At 50.2% G+C, this 17,102-nt stretch overlaps 1 protein-coding gene across 1 annotated transcript in view; it reads left to right on the forward strand.

Moving 5' to 3' along the window:
- The window catches only part of ITGA9 (integrin subunit alpha 9), a 327,700-nt gene that overhangs the window by 201,544 nt on the left and 109,054 nt on the right, over positions 1-17,102 (forward strand). Inside the window, exon 18 of the mRNA XM_055137107.1 lies at positions 2,532-2,682. Within this exon, the coding sequence (XP_054993082.1) occupies positions 2,532-2,682 (151 nt within the window). The remainder of the gene's footprint in view (positions 1-2,531; positions 2,683-17,102) is intronic.

Genomic DNA, 17,102 nt, shown 5'->3' on the forward strand with positions numbered 1-17,102 from the left:
CCTACATCTTGATTTCCTCATCTCTGAAAGTGGGACGAACATCAGGAACCTTTCATGGTGTTGTAAGTCTGCAGAGAACATATTTGAAAGTACCCAGCCCTGGGCTGGCAAATCACATTTCATTTGGTGTCTAAGAATAGCTTGGAGATCAGAGCTGTGCCGTTTCATGAGGAGCTTTCCAGCTCCAGCGAAGGACGGGGAACAGTGTCCAGGCCTCTTTGTCCCTGGCTTCACGCTCTGTCCCCCAGGGTGCCTGACCTCCCTTAACACAGAGACCATGTTCAAAGCCCTTGACACGGAAAGTCCAACTATGACCTTGTTGCATGATTAAAAATACGGAGTCCAGGGGCTGGAGCGATAGCACAGCGGGTAGGGCATTTGCCTTGCATGCTGCCGACCCAGGCTCGATTTCCAGCATCCTATATGGCCCCCTGAGCACTGCTAGGAGTAATTCCTGAGTGCATGAACCAGGAGTAACCCCTGAGCAGCGCCAGGTATGACCCAAAAAGCAAAAATTAAAAATAATAAAAATTAAAATACAGAGTCCAGAGCTAGGGACCTGGTCAAAGGTTGGACATCCGTGGCCTTCTCCCTTGCTATGCATCCATGGAGAAAGAAGGTGACTCAAAGCCAAGTTGGGGGAGGTAGCCACCATCTGCCCCTGGGTTTCTCTATATGCCCCTACATAGGAGTTGTCTCTGTTTCACAGCCTATAGTCTGGAAACTGAATCCTCACTCCCCACGTCTTTAGGGCTACTTATGTGTACTCAGACAATTGCTTCTCAAGATAACGTGAGGTTCACTCCTTCAGAACTCCTCAAGGCCCAAGGATTACTCCTTTAATCTTACAAAAGCAAACAGGAGGACATAAATAGTCCGTCGATTGTTTAAAATTAAAATGGCCAACAATAATAAGTAATTGCAACAATAGCTTGGGGTCAGGGTCTTAATTTATTGGAGGCCATTCAAGAATTTGAAACTTTTCGCTAAGTTCATTTTTCACATCTTGTTTGGATCCTTAGTGCTCTGGCTTCCAGCAGCAAGGCGCTCCAGTGCTTTGGTGCACGTGTTATTCTTGTTGCCGTGCCAGGCATTCGGGGAAGTAAGGTCCTCACTTCACGGATGGGTAATGATGATTCCTCCCTCAAAAATTCGCATTTCAAAGTTGATGGCCTACTGAGATTTGGGGCAGTTCTCTTCTCTTCCACGCTGTATTAACTCTATTAATGGTTGCAAACTACAACAAACATGCGTGGGCTGGTTTAAGCAGAAGAGGAATCTTGGGAAGGAGACAGGCTAACTCTGGGAATGGACATGAAATGGGGGAGGTGATCCCCAGAGCAGGAAGTCATCTATGGGCTCCCAGCTCCCCGCAGCCATCTTGAAAGGTTCCAGAAGACTGTGGTGTGGTTGTCGCCACAAAAGAGAATGGATGGATGGATGGATGGATGGATGGATGGATGGATGGATAATAGATGATAGATGGATGGTGAGCGGACAATGGGTGGAAAAGAGAAGTAAGAAAGGAAAAAAGAGGGAAAGAAGGGAGGGAAAAAGGAAGGTAGGAAAAAAGAGGGAAGGAAGGAAGGAAGGAAGAAAGGAAGGAAGGAAGGAAGGAAGGAAGGAAGGAAGGAAGGAAGGAAGGAAGGAAGGAAGGGAAGGAAGGAAGAAAGGGAGGAAGGAAGGAAGGAAGGAAGGAAGGAAGGAAGGAAGGAAGGAAGGAAGGAAGGAAGGAAGGAAGGGAGGGAGGGAGGGAGGAAGGAAGGAAGGAAGGAAGGAAGGAAGGAAGGGAAGGGAAGGGAAGGAAGGGAAGGAAGGAAGGAAGAAGGAAGGAAGGAAGGAAGGAAGGAAGGAAGGAAGGAAGGAAGGAAGGAAGGAAGGAAGGAAGGAAGGAAGGAAGGGGGAAAGAAGGAAGGAAGGAAGGAAGGGAGGAAGGAAGGGAGGGAGGGAGGGAGGGAGGGAGGGAGGGAAGGAGGGAGGGAGGGAGGGAGGGAGGGAGGGAGGGAGGGAGGGAGGGAGGGAGGGAGGGATGAAGGAACTCATTCATCCTCCCAATCTGGCACTTTATCCTGTCCTTCTCACTCTGTATTTTCTCTGTATCTCATATCACAAACTTACAAGTGTGTTTGCTTCTTTGTCTTTGTGTTCCTGAAGCCACACAAAAATGTAAAAACCCTGCCCTGTGGCAGGTAAGAGGTGCTCAAAACCTTCTTGAATGTTTTATTGTGTGTCTAAGTTCCATGTAGAGATGATCAAATGTCTAATGCGATTTACCAGGTGAATATTTACCAAGGTAAATACAAAGTGCACATGAACCATGCAACATCATAGGGCTTCAGGCATCTCAAGGCTCAGGAACTGAGCTGGGAAACTGAGGAGCTCCTTGCTGGCTGATTGCCCAGGGGCATCCGAGTGGTGAATTGAGTTCCTGGGCCCAGTCACGTTATTCCTTATGGGTATCTGCCCTCGCCCTCAGCTGTCCACGGGGGCCTCATGTTCAGAACATTCATGCAGACTTGTTTCCCCTGCAGCATTGATGACAAGACCCCGTATCTGGCTCTGGGTGCCGTGAAGAACATCTCCCTGAACATCTCCATCTCCAACCTCGGGGATGATGCCTATGATGCCAACGTGTCCTTCAACGTCTCCCGAGAGCTCTTCTTCATCAACATGTGGCAGAAGGTAAGGGGGGGACCCCCCACAGGAGAGTCTTTGTTCTACCTACCACCTTGGGTTGGGACTTGGAATTTGCCGTGATTCTGCCAAGACTGTTCCTTTATGTAGCATTTGGAGCTACTTGAATTTTTCCCTCTTGGAAAAAGCGTGTGGGTGTAGGCAGGGAAGAAACCCGAAAGGTTCTCAGTGTCAGGAGGTTCCCGGACCTCACAGGCCTCCCTGTCTCCTTGGTCAGGCCGTCTCTCGACAGTCACAGGTCTGGACCCTGCTCAGTCACCATCTCCAGCATCTCCAAACTGGTGAATTCCAGTTTCAGGTCAATTGTGCAAAACAAATGAAGAAATAAGGATCGGTCCTCTTACTGCTTACTGGGCTTGTCACCAATGATGTACTCCAGGGCTCCCATTTTGTGTTTGTTGGCTTATCCCTTTATAATATTTATTCCTGAAATATTTTTGTGAATTGATGAAATTAAATTATTTCCGTGAATCCAGTGAATCTTTGGGCACAAATTAATTTATTTGAGTGACTCAAAGTTGAAAGAGCACCATTCAGGAAGTCAAAGGGGAGCTGGTACAGACTCCTGCCCATCTTCAGCTGCATGAACCGCATTTCGGAGGGGAGACCCAGGGCCCCCTGCAGGCAGGACGAATGAGCAAGAGGTGGGTGCGCTAATTCTTACCAGCGTTTGCTGTGTGTCCCATTGCTGATAGCATTGCAGTGCTCGGCCTTGATATTTGTTCAAATAGCACCAAAATAGCTTCTGAGGGAAACCTTTGCCAGCCCACATTCAAGCATTGGGTCCACCTTTGATCCACGGGGAAGCCTGATATTCAGACCCAGAATCTGCTGAGCTCATGGGTACCACAGGGCTTGCCACCCCCTCTTCCAGCTTGTGAGACCACCAAAGCTTCAAAACACAAAACTTTCTAGAAGGGCTTCTCAGACTCTGCTGCTCAGGTGCCTGAGGAACTCTGCTATTAGTGAAGCCACAGAAGCAATCAGGGAGGACTTTGAGGGGTTGGGGGTGTGGTCAAGTGGCAGAGGATGTGTGGTATGTGCATAAGGTCCTGGGTTCCATCCCCTTCACCCCCACAAGTGCTGCCACATGAAAGCCTGGTAGCCCCTAAATACCAGTGGGAGTGTGGGGAGGGTATGGTTTGGGCCACTTCTGTGTCCTCAGAGCTGTCCCTTGGTGTCATAGCAGTCACGACAAAGCAGGGGTGTCTCCTAGGCTCTGGTGACTCTGATCACATAAGGTCCTGTGGTCAGTTGCCTGACCCATATAGCTACTTTCCTACAAGGGCAGGAGATGGGAGGTGGGTCGGTGGAGAGGAGCAACTTGGAGCCCCAGACCGGCCACACACACTGAGACCACTGGACAGATATGCCTGACTGTGGGGCCTGTGTCCCTCACTCAGGACCCACGGAGAACAGTCTCTGCATGGTCACAAGGAGGAATAGTTGGGCTTTCTCTGAGCACTTTGATTTGGCTTTTTTGCCTGTGGACTCAAAGACGTAATCCAATCACATATTTATAACTGACTTTGTCATCTTGGTTGTCTGTGAGCAAGTTCTCTATGGCCGGATCCACCTTGGTGCCAGTCTGCAGGACTTGGTGGTGATGGTGAGGAGCTAAGTCACCTCCTGGATCTCACTTTGCTTCCTTTTACTGTGCTTTCCTTCTTAGCATGGAAACAGTGGAATAATCTCTCCTTGGCTTGGATTACCTAGAAAGTCCTGTGCTTTGATCTCTATAGTATTTTAGTATTGTTTTCTTTGAGATAATGTTGGAGTGTGCCTATCATGTGGGTTAGCAGAAATAAGTGATGAGAGCCTCTGTTCTACAACTGTTGGGCAGTTGGGAAGGATACGTGGGACCTACTTACTATACCCAGAGCCTTGACGTAGGTTTCCTAATTCCATGCTTGCTGAAGATATCCAGCCACATCTAACTTCCTGTAAGAATGCTCTTGAATAGTAGTGGTGAGGGAAGCAGCAGGAGGTGGGGAAGGGGAGGAAGGCTATGCTGGGGTAAAATCTCACCTTGTTCGGATGTGTAGGATGAGAGGATGGGAGGGGACACTCTGGAGCAGAGACTTCCAAACTTATATGACCTACTGCCCCCATTATACAAGAGTTACTCAGCATGGCCTGGAAATCCACCTCCTTTCACACGTTGGTGCTGGCACTGCAAGTTGTGTTAACTAATTTAGTTGTGTTAACTAAATCACATTCATATATGTGTCATGGCCAAGCCAGCATGTTAGCAAACAAACAGCAAGTGTCTGCCTTTCCCTAGTTGCACCCAAACTTACTCTGGCCACCCTGGATTGTGGACCAAGGATGCTGGGAAGGGGTGTATCACCAATTTTGGGAAATGTTGCTCTAAAGGACAAATCCTTCAGGGGACTTATAGGATTCTCCTCGAAGCGTCAGAGGAGTGTCGTTGCTTCTCTGTGTCATGAGGGAGTCCTAGGTGGGAGAGGAGAGGCATGGCCTCCCACATTCTGGAATAGGGGCTGGGGCCAGTCAGTCACGGGGAGGACTGGAGACCAGAGTGTGTGCTTGGCCTCTGGAGCTGATCCTGGAGGAATGGAAGTCTCTCATTTTGATCTCGGTGCCATCAAGTCCTGGCAACCTGGAAAACCTTGGGGTCTAATTACGTATCTCAGTCTTTGGCTCCACATGGTCCCACAGGCACTAAAGGCATAGTCCCTGAGTATCAAGCCACAAACCTCCCTCGGCACTTGCCAGGGGTGAACTCCCAAACCAAACCAAAACCAAAAATCAAACCAAAACAAACCAAAAAACCTCTTGGCACAGGGAACTAATTCCTGTGAACTAATGTGACTTATGACTAGTGTGGTGCCAGGGATCAAACCTGGGCCCGCCTTGTACAAGACTAGGACCCTACCCACTGTACTACTGCTTTGGCTCAAGCCTCGTGAATGCTTGAGAATATAAAGATACTGGTGCCTGAGCACTAGTACAGCGTGTAGGACACTTGCCCTGTATGTAACCAACCTGGATTTGATCCCCAGTACTACATATGGACCCTAAGTCCAACAGTAATGATTCTTTTTTTTTTTTTAATTGAATCACCATGAGAACAGTTACAAAGATTTCAGGGGGGTTTTTTTGTAGTTTTTTTTAAATTTTTTTAATTTATTTTTAACTTAGTGAGTCACAGTGAGGGTACAGTTACAGATTCACACATTTTTGTTCTTGTTATTCCCTCATACAATGTTTGAGAGCCTATCCCTCCACCAGTGTCCATTCTCCACCACCAATGAACCCAGTATCCCTCCCACCCCCCCAGTCCCATCCCCCCACCCCACTCCACCCCGCCTCTGTGGCAGGGCATTCCAATTTGATATCTCTCTTTCCTTTTGGGTGTTGTGGTTTGAAATAGGAGTATTGAGTGGTCATCCTGTTCAGTCTCTAGTCTACTTTCAGCATGCAACAAAGATTTCAGGTTTAAGTCTCAGTCATACAATGACCAAACACCCATCCCTTCACCAGTGCACATGCTCCACTACCAAGAACCCCAGTATACCCCCACCCTGCCTGTGTGGCAGATGATTTTCACTTTACTCTCTCTTTACTTTGATTACATTCAATTTTCGACAGAAAACCCACTATTATTTGGAATTTTCCCCCAACAATCAGACCTGCCGAGAAGGCATCATTAGATAATTTGTTTTCTACCACTGATAATGCAGAGCATATGAGGTTGCACAGCCGCGACAGAGGCCACATGGTTTTGGAATTCTGGTATTTTAGTAATTAAGTCCAGAGGTATTTCTGCCAGCAGCCACTGCATTCCGAGATTGGTTTGTGTGCCTCTGGGATCATGGCCATTCAGGAGCGGAGGAGCCATTCATGGGCGGCCGCTTGGGGTCTTGTTTGGGTGGGGAGCAGGGCCAGTTCTGCCTGCCCCCATTGAGAAATTTCCCACGCACCCCATCAACAGTAATGATTCTTGAGCCAGGATATCTGCACTGAACAGGTGTGGCCCAAAAAACAAAACAAAAAAATATTTTTAAAGACTACAAAGATTCTGTGAATACCTAACAGAAAATAAGCCATTTTATCTAGATCTTTTCTGTATTGATATAAAAAATTATAACATGCCATGAGCGAATAATTCTATGCCCAGGGGCCAGGAAGATAGCACGGGGGTTGGTATATGGAAGCAGGTGTCCATCCCTGGCTTTGCCTGGGCCCTCGAGTGTGTCTGGGAGCGGCTGGAGGTCCAGAGCTCAGCCAGGTGAGGTGCTGGTGGTACCCAGAGCCACAGCGCTAAATCAGCACTACTTCCACAGGCCCATGCATTCAGGTGATCTGCCCAGTTGGCTGAGATAAGCAGGAGTGGCCCCAGGCCCTCAGCTCTGCTTGTAAGTTACCTCCCTCTACTCCAAAATTCTCTGCCTCGCAGCTTGGCCTGCACTGTGAGGGTAACGAAGACCCCTTCATGTGTAGGGGAATTTGGGGTCTTTTAACTCTTCAGGATTACCAGAAGCACAGTCTGCCACATGACCAGATGCAGGGTGTCTCTCTGCAGTAATGTGTGGAGACCCCGGCAGGTGTGAGTGTCAGCAGAGAAAGGGACGAAAGGGAAACCTGTTACCCAGCCAGCAGGGGACCACAGCGGGCAACTTGGGCTCATCCTGCCACAGACACTCAGGGAGACGGACTGAGGGATGCATCTTAATGCACACCCCCGAGAGGCAAGGGAGCTGTGGGTCTTCCCCCACCGACTCCTGTCCCCATCCACAGAGTGTGACTCCATGGCAGCAGCTCTTTCCCCTCCCTCATTTCCAGCATGCTCCAGGCGCAGGAAATTCCCTCTCAGGCAGAGACAGGGAAGGGGTCAAACTAGCGGTTGGTTCTGGGCACACCTGTGTCTACTCACTTCGGGAGACCACTGCTGAGGAAGAGTGACCACCAATAAAGCAACCAAGAGCATAGCAACAGTCAAATAAGAGCAGGGTGCTTTCATGCCAGAAAGCACCAGAGTTAGCAGGAACAACGCTGATGGGCATTTAAAACAGTGAGCAAGTGTCAGACAGAAGCCTCAACCAGATGACTGAAAACTGAGCCCATAAGAAACTCAATTATGTCATAAAACTTGAGGAGAAACTTGACTGCCCCACTCTTGCTGCATCACGTCTTCGGGATGAAGTTCAGACGCCAGGCACCTGTGCCAGCTGCTCACAGGCAACCTCTCTAAGGCCTTCCTGCTGTCCTTCTCCCCCTCCACGCTGTTCCCCAGCCCCTACCGCCCTCTAGAATCTGCCTCCTTTGCAATCGGTGCTGTCAGAACCTGGGGATCACTGCCTCGTGTTTGTTGGGCGAATGGCTCTGCCCTCAGATCTCAGCTCACCCAGGCAGTGCAGGTGGTGTGGATGGAGGGTGAATGTTGTTGCTCCTGCTCCTCAGCATCCAGAGAGGTGGAGCAGCTCAGAACCCAGGCCTGCAGCCCCCTCCATCCTTGCCCACGTGTCGCTTTCAAGACTGGACAGGAGCACCCCTCGAAAGGCACAGCTGCATTCCTGGATCTCTGCCGGTCCTCTCCTTGAAGGGAAGACTACTCATGAGAAAATGTGGGCTGCACGTGGACAGCCATCTGCTGGATCCTCTCTCGCCTCAAGGAGGCAAATGTGAAAACACACTGTAAAATCGAACTTAATTTGTCGGTGGCTGCCAGGCTGTTTGACGGGCTGGCGTGTGCTGCTGTCCAGCTGGAGAGTAGTATCTCAGGGCCAGACAGCAGTCCCCTGGGGTGCCCCAGGCCAGAAAGGGCTGGGCCATGCAAGAAGAGAATAGGAAGCTTGAGGAGATCCCAGTTTGGCATCCTGAGACCTCACCCGACTGCAGGGTGCCCTTCTTGTTGGGTTCCAAGTGAGCGATACCCACAGAGAAGGCCATGGGCAGAGCCCTGGATCTATGCAGCTGGCACTGCCCTGCAGGCAGCATAAAGCCTGCTTTAATTTCTCACTGTGATGCCAGTAGGCACACAAGGCATCAGGTCTTCTTGGCTCCAAGGATCAGAAAGGGATTGTTTGACAGAGGTTAAGAACACTGCCCGGTGCCCGGGGTGGTGCCAGCTGTAAGCTGCATGCCAAATAAGATGTCGCTGGTCCTGGCTCACAGGGGCTCAGAACTGCATAGAGTGAGAGTCACATTCATAAAAAGCCCAGTAGCCCACCGGGCGGGAGGCCTGGGGGTATCACTAAGATGCACAGAGAAGACAGGCAGAGCAAGCTCTTGATGCCACAGCTGGTCCCAGGTGGCACAGAATTCTCCACTAAATGCTTCAGGCAGAGGCTGGACCAGCTGACTCCGGTTCCTTCCACAGCACCACCTGGTCGCCCCCCACCCCACGCACTACACAGCCGAGTGGCAGCACATTCTCTCTGAGAACCATGACCCAGCTGGTGGAGAGTCACTGGGAGGAGCCCCTCCCGAGCACTGCTCAGAAGACCCTTTGTCCCTTCCAAATAAAATTAAAAGGAAGAATAAAAGAAAGGCGTAGGCTAGATGAGGAGCTGATGCCATTGAGGTACTAACATCACCGAGCAAGGTAGGGGGTGAGAGGTAGGAGCGTACCTGGGTGATGAGGGAAAGAGTTGAGTGGGAACAGGCATGAAATTGCTGCGGTGGACAGAGGAGGGGGGAGCAGAGGGGGTCCCACAGAATGGAAGAATGGACCAAGCGCCTGTCACAAACCAAGACCTGGTGACCCGGGGCATCTCAGGCATGCATCCGTGCTGACGTTCTCCACTAAGACTCCTTCCTAATACTTCCTGTTCCAGAGGGAGTCTGGGGGGCACAGGGGCTCCTAACTGATATTTGGACCCAAAGGGGATGGAGCAGCTCACCTTGGAGTTGCAGGGGACCAGCAGGTCAAGGGCAAGTTCCCGGCCTAGTTTCTTGCCCACAGCAGAATGCCCCACTGCCCTGGGCCTCTTCATGTCATTCAAAAAGTGGTGGGCAGCACGTTTATGTGGGAGCAGTGGGGACATGGTGAAGGGGGTGCTGTGCGGTTCCAGCAGCTCGGGCAGTGGGGCTCCTCCCAAGGCAACTCTGGGAAATAGGGCAAAGGACGAACCTCAGGAATAAGGGAGTGGGAGGGCCCAAGAGGTGCGTCCTTGTAGGGCTTGTATTCCCCAGTACTTCTGTCCTGTCCTGTCCTGTGCATGGCCAGAGCAGCCGGCCCAGATTTAGGAAGATGCCCACAGGAGTGGAGATGTAGACACCAGCCACTGGATGTGAGCCAGAGGCCCCGAAAAGGCCCCTGGCATCTGAGCGAGGCTCCCCAGCATCTTTTGGGCCTGTGTGTGGCAGAGAAAAGAACCGGGTGGCACGGACTAGCCCACAAGACTGGAAAAGTGGGACTTTGAGTGTGAGTGTAAGTTGGGTGGGGGCAGGGGCCCAAATGTAATGTCCATGGAACAGTTTAAGCTCATAGACTCTGGAAATTATTTGAAACTTGCAACATTTGAGTTTTGCAGCTAAGCTGGGGTTTGAAGGCGAGAAATCCAATAATAAGCATCTAGGATGGGCAGATGGCAAGCAAGCAAGCTCTGGCCACTGTGAGACAAGCAAGCAAGGCTCTGGCCACTGTGAGACGCAGGGCTGGAAACACTGTTGGAGACTTAAGTGAAGTGGGGAGAAGAGAGGCAGACAGCCTCCAGAAGGAAGTCTGCCGCTTCCCTGCTGAGCACCTGAATCACCTGCAGAAGCGCTAGGAAAATCTAGGGCTGTGGAGAATCTGCCGTGAGCCCCTCCATAGGCACAGATCTTATGTCTTACCAGTTCTACAAGGTGGTCGTCCAATCACACCTGAGTCCCACTTGTTCTGCACGGGCCACCTGATTTCTCAGAGACCTGAAGAGCTCAGGCTGGAAAGGATGAGGAATTGCTCTTTGCAAGAAAGGAAAGACTACGTCGTACCCAGGATTTCCAGCAGTGTTGCCTTCCCTCACAGAAAAGAACTTCAGGAGAAAATGAACAGGGAGATGTCATATTTATTTAGAGATTATGAGGAAGGACAGAGTGTGCTGGCTTCCTCAGAAGGCAGAAAGCCCCGCATGGTTCTTGGGATGGGGTTATATATATGGATGTTCTTCAGATCACCTGGGCCTGGAGTTTTCTGTGAACCACACCTGTGCCCACAAAGTGGGTCCAGCCATAAATGCTCTCTAGCTGCCACGGGGCTAGTGACAGCATAACTTCCTTAAATTCCATCTTGATTTCATTACTTCCTGAGAACTCTGCCAGTGTCTGCCTGCCCAATCTCTCTGCCAACTTCAAAACTTCAGCTGTTTCCTACAGTGTTTGACCTGGGTCAAGGGTCTCTTCTCTCGTGCTTGTTTCTTTCTGTATTAAAAGAAAGGTTCTGGGAATGAAGTGACACCGACACCCAGGACTTGTACGTGAGTGTCCCTTCCATGACAGCCCGTCTCCCACCACACCCGATCACATCCCTCAGAGCCTTCTCAGGGAAATACCATCGCCTACGCCAGATCATGATGGGATACGCAGGGGGAGAAGAAAGCACTAGGACATAGAAATCTGAGGGTGTCAGCCTCTTTTCAAACTAAAATCAAGGTTTATGGTCTTTTAACAAAGGATTATGTGTGCACATGCACCTACATGCGTAGGTGTCTTCAAGCTGTCAGCTAAAGTAGAAATGGCATTAACGTAAACATAGATTTAGGAACTGCAGGGGTTAAGGCACTCGACTTGCATGCAGTTGACCCTGGTTCAGTCCCAGCCTGCACCACATAGGTTGCCCAGAGCCCTGCCAAGAATGGTTCCAGAGCTCCACTGGGTTTGGCCCCCACCCCCAAAAGGAAACATAGAGTCAATGGATCACCTTTGTTTAAAATAATAATAATAATAATAATAATAATAACAATAATAATAATGGGCTGAAATGATAATACACTGAGGTAGGGTGTTTGCTTTGCAGGCAGCCGACCCAGATTCAATCCCCATCATCCCATATGGTCCCCCAAGCACTGCCAGGAGTAATTCCTGAGTGCAGAGCCAGGAGCAAGCCCTGAGCATCGCTGGATGTGAGCCCCCCTCAAAAAAATTAATAAAGTGACATGAAAAATTAAGGTCATAGCGGTTCAACCAATGTATTAGAATTGTGACTTTTATTTGCTTTTAATTGTGAATGTTTTGGGGTTTTGTTTTTTATTTTCTTGCTACTGAAGTTGGGCATTTTGTTGGAGGGGGTTGGAGATACCATCTTTTTGAGTTCAGGATGTGTCCTTGTTCAAATATATGATGCAAGCGGTAATATTAAGATTTGAAGAATGATGAACTCTAAACATAGGAGGAGACTGTGAATCAGGAAGACAGGGCAGAGGTCTGGCCCCGGGGAAGTCTGGTGGAAGTGTATCCGGGCAGAGCCATCTGTGTTTCTGAAGGAGAGTCTGGATGAAGAAGCTAAGGCATAAAAAAATCATTGATGGGGCCGGAGTGATAACACAGGGGGGAAAGGGCGTTTGCCTTGCATGCGGCCAACCCTGGTTCAATCCCCGGCATCCCATATGGTCCCTACGCACCACCGAGTAATTCCTGAGTGCAGAGCCAGGAGTAACCCCTGAGCATCGCAGGGTGTGACCCAAAAAGCAAAATAAAATAAAAGAGACATTGATGTTTTAGAGGAGGAATCAAGATCAAAAGTCAACAGGCCAGGAAAGTCAGAAGGCAGGTGAGGCAGGAGGATGAGCAGGAATCCAGCAGGGAAATTGTGGAACCTCCAGTGGTAAGGCACTTGTTAGTATTTGGGTTCCTACAGTGTGTGGTGTCTCTCAGCAGTCATTTGCGTGACTCTCTTTCCACTTGTCTCCATTCACACCTGCTGTGTTCGGGTCAACCGTCTGGCTGGACTGCTGACTGGCTCCCACACTCAGCCGCTGCTGGTACCACTGCTGGTGCTCCCTTGGTTGCAGTTCTTACTCGTGTGCTCATAATCAGTAGAGGCACATGGTTACAGTTGTGCCCATGGTGGGTGGTGCTCACCAGGGTGATGCTTACTTGGTGATGCTTACTCATCAGGGGTTGCATTTCCTGGCTGTGGTACTCCCATTTTATTTTTGCTTTCAGTGCTTCTTGAGGGAGGTGAGGTGCAGCTCTTTTTTGTGGCACTGTGCACATCAGGATGTTTGGTAGACCCAGACAGCAGAGCTGCCAGGTTCCTGCAGGAGGGCGCATATGAGACCCTGAAGCTTTGAACTCATGACCACATACTGGCAAGGCTGAGCTCAAAGCCCCTGTGCTCGTCCTCTTGGGCTCTGTTACTAAATTTGATGAATGGGGGCCACACCCCCTGCCACCGCTATACCTGTGGGGAAGTTGGCCGAGTCGGTGACTGCAGGATTAAAGTCCTACTTCTTTTTTTTAATTAATTAATTGATTTATTTTAATGAATCACCATGAGGTATAGTTTCAGATTTGCAAACTTTCGTGCTTATATTTCAGTCACACAATGTTCGAGTTCTCATCCCTCCACCAGTGCCCATTCTCCACCGCCAATGGTCCCAGTATCCCTCCCACCACCCCCACCATATCCCCCTCACCTTACCCCGCCTCTGTAGCAGGGCATTCCCTTTTGCTTTCTCTCACTCCTTTTGGGTGTTGTGGTTTGCAATAGAGGTATTGAGTAGCCATCATTCGGTCTATAGTCTACTTTCAGCCCGAATCTCCCCTCCAGAATGGGCCCTCCTAACACCCTTTACTTGGTGGTCTCTTCTCTATCTGAGCTGCCTTTTCCCCCAGTATGTGAGGCTGGATTCCAAGCCATAAAGCAATCCTCCTGGTACTCATCTCTTCTATTCTTGGGTGTAAATCTCCCATTCTGTTACTTTATATTCCACAAATGAGTGCAATCTATGTCTGTCCCTCTCTTTCTGATTCATTTCACTTAACATGATACTCTCCATATTGATCCATTTATATGCAAATTTCATGACTTCATCCTTTCTAACAGCTGCATAGTATTCCATTGTGTAGATGTACCAAAGTTTCTTTAACCAGTCATCTATTCTTGGGCATCGGGTTTTTTCCCAGATTCTGGCTATTGTAAACAGTGCTGCAATGAACATACAAGTGCAGATGTCATTTCTACTATATAAAGTCCTACATCTGACACAGTCCTAAAACTTGCCAGGGATTCCCTCTAGCCTGGGTGCTCGGGGGGACAGCTTGGCCGAGAAGCAGGGGTCTTGCAATTCCCTGGGTCGGTTTACTGGGCACGCTGCCCCAGAGAAAATTTGATGAGTGGGTCCATCTCCTTGAGAGACAGAGATAGAGGTATGGGCCCTGTTGTATTTTATTTCCGCTCCGAAACATGCCCCCAGTACGGAAGGTATGATGCTCTTAGTAGCTACTGGACAGAGACCTCCAGTCTTTCTCTCTCTGGGGAATGAGAGGTTTGAGTCCTGGCTTCCAGTTGCCATTGGGGGCAGAATCGCTCCGGGTGGGCCTTGGCAGCTCCCACCGGGATCATTTTCCCTGGCACTCTCCCTGGCACCAGCACTCCCACCCCCGCCAGCCACACACACACACACACACACACACACACACCGGAGAGGCCTGCTTCACGTGTTTTTCTTGGAAAGCGATTCTTCCACTTCATACCTACCTTCACCCCAGAAAAAGCAGCCCTTTCTCTCCAGAGGGTCCCTCTTCTCACTTTCAAAGTCGATGGCGCCAGGTGATAAAGGGGATCCAGTTTCCAGCGCAGGTTGAATGAGGGAAATCAGGCACTTCTGTATCTGTCCACCTTTCTTGGGGGGAGGGGCCTGGCCTCAGACCCACAGAGACCTCCCTTCCCCCCCCCCACACACACACCCCTGCAGAAGCTGCTCCCCTCCCTGTGAATCTGGGGGGCCTCGCAGAAGTCGGTGCACCCGTCTGTCCCTCGGCAGCTGCCAGGCCGCCCCGCGTCCCCCTGCAGCAGGAACTGATTTCCATTGTGTGCCTGTTCTCCCCATGTCTCTCTTCAAGTTAATAGTAGCCCCGAGTCAAACACAACCCTTAGATGTTTATAGTCATCTTGGCTGGGCCATTAAGATGATGAATGAACTCACTGCTTGCCCTGGTAAGAGCGCCCTGGGGGTGGATATCGATACTCAGAAAATAATAAGTCTTTTCCGCCCCTTTCCTGTTTGTAATCCAGCGCCCCCCAGCCCCCTGGTGACTGTTCCCTGAACTTCCTGCCCGATGCCAGGCAGCAGAAGCTCACCTGGCTCCCAGCCCATCCGAGGCTCCAACACAGCAGTGAAGCTCTGTCTGGCCCATTCTGCGGGTTAAGTGTAGGTCCCAGGGTCCCAAGTGCTCTTCAGAAGCAGGGAGATTGGCGGAGGAGACAGGCCCCCTGAGACCAAGTGCCCGAGTCTCACCTGGAGCACCAGTGGCCGTTACTTGAGAGTTTCCCAGCCACAGTCAGAGTTCCCAGCCCAGAATGATTGAGGCCTAACGGAAGGTGAGGGTCCCTTCTGGCCAGGGTCAGCAGCATGGAAAGGGCAGCAAGAGCACGCCGTCTACTGCCCATAGTGGCGTGGCCCCAGCCTTGAAGGGCGGGCTCACTTTCCACCTATATGAAAGCCTCACTTGTGCATTCACTGTGTTTGGAAGGAAGGCTCCGGTTCTGCTGTAGAAAATGTCAACAGAACTGTAGCTCCAACAAGGTTCAATTAAGACAAACGGTTCCCAGAGTGGCAGGACTTGGAGGGAATTGGGGAGGTGGGGGGAGGGTAGCAGAAAACCTGTGCAAAATCTCTGGGTTATTTTTCTCTAGTGAATTGCAAAAAGGGCCATTTAATAATTTATTCTTTGAAGCAGGGGACCTTGGATTTAATTCTCTTTTTCATAAAGCACCACAATACCTCTTAAAAGAAAGCCAAGGAAGCAGACCACTCAACTTAGGCCAATAAAACAAAACAAAGCAAAAAGTAAATAAATAAATAAATAAATAAATAAATAAATAAAGCAAGCAAGCACTGGCACAATCAAGAAGCACCCAGGGGCCTCCAGCCTTTTTCATGCACATTTCATTGGCCAGGATCATGTCATATGGCCACCCTAGTCATAAGGGAGACCAGGAGGTGAGTCAGCCCAATTGGACACACTGTCCTCTTACCCCAGCCGAGGAGAGTGGTTTCTGAGGGCTGTGGTCTTGTAGATGCTCTGGTATGAGGGAATAGGACAGAGCAGAGAACAGAACCTTTCAAATGGAGTACCAGCCTGGAAGCCTGATGCTGTGGGGGTTCTGAAATGGGGCGCACACCTGGACATTGTCCCTTCTCAGGGCAGGACGTTGAGCCTCTGCTCTCCACAGACCCCACCACTGGCTGAGGCGTCCAGAGGAACGACGGTGCCAAGCACTGCCCACCCTCTAAGTATCTGGGCGCTAGTCCCAAAACAGCCCTCCAAGACCCATCAGTGCTGGCCCCTGGGAACAGATGCCTGGGAACAGATGCCTTGGCACAGGCCCCTCCAGGGCCTCAGATGGCACCCGGGGAAGACTGAAGGTGTCTCTACAGCAGGATGCCCATCACCTGGTGTTCCGTGTAGGGTATAGATAAGACTCCACGGTCCAGATGTGTTTGCATGGAGTTTTCCCTCAGACACGGGATGTTGGAATTAGAGATAGGCAAACAAGGTCCAGGGGGATTTAACCGCATACATGCATGTACAGCTCCAGCCCATTATACCCCTCCATCTATCACATCATCCCTTTGAGGCCAGAGTTACCTGCAGTCCCGTGGTTCCAGATAACCCCATGTCTGTGCTGGCCACTGGTACTGTTCTTACCCAGGCACCTGAGTACCGCTGGCCAGACGAGTCAGTTCTCCCAAGGGGGTAAATATAGCAACTGATTTTTTTTAACTCAAGTAGATATGTGTTTGGCTGCATGGAACAGAAAAGCCAACTCTTAGCAACAGATCCTGATGAGATTCTTGATTTTGTTCTTTCACAATGATCAGTTGTGAGGTGCGCATTCCATGGCGGTTAGGCACCTTCCAGAACCTGGTTACTTTGAGCTTTCCACTGAGCCATCCTGCATGTGGCTACCTTGTGCTTGCCACACTCTACAGGGCAACTGTACCCATGAAAGTAAGAAGAACAAGGAGCCTCCCTATCCTTTTGTGGCAGGGCAGCAGGAGGGTGGGAGTGGAGGGTTGGGACATACCCAGTGATGCTCAGGGATCACTCCTGGCAGGACTGGGGGTAGGGGTAGGGGGACCACATGGGATACCTGGGATCAAACTGGATCGGCAGCATACAAGGCAAGTGCCTTAAGCTCTGTACTATCTCTCCAGCCCCAGAGCCTTTCCCCTTTTAAGAAGCCTTCTTGAAGCTAAACCCAGCCTTTTTCACTCATATTTTATTGGCCA

Source organism: Sorex araneus, chromosome 4, assembly GCF_027595985.1.
Source record: "Sorex araneus isolate mSorAra2 chromosome 4, mSorAra2.pri, whole genome shotgun sequence".
Classification (NCBI taxonomy): domain Eukaryota; kingdom Metazoa; phylum Chordata; class Mammalia; order Eulipotyphla; family Soricidae; genus Sorex; species Sorex araneus.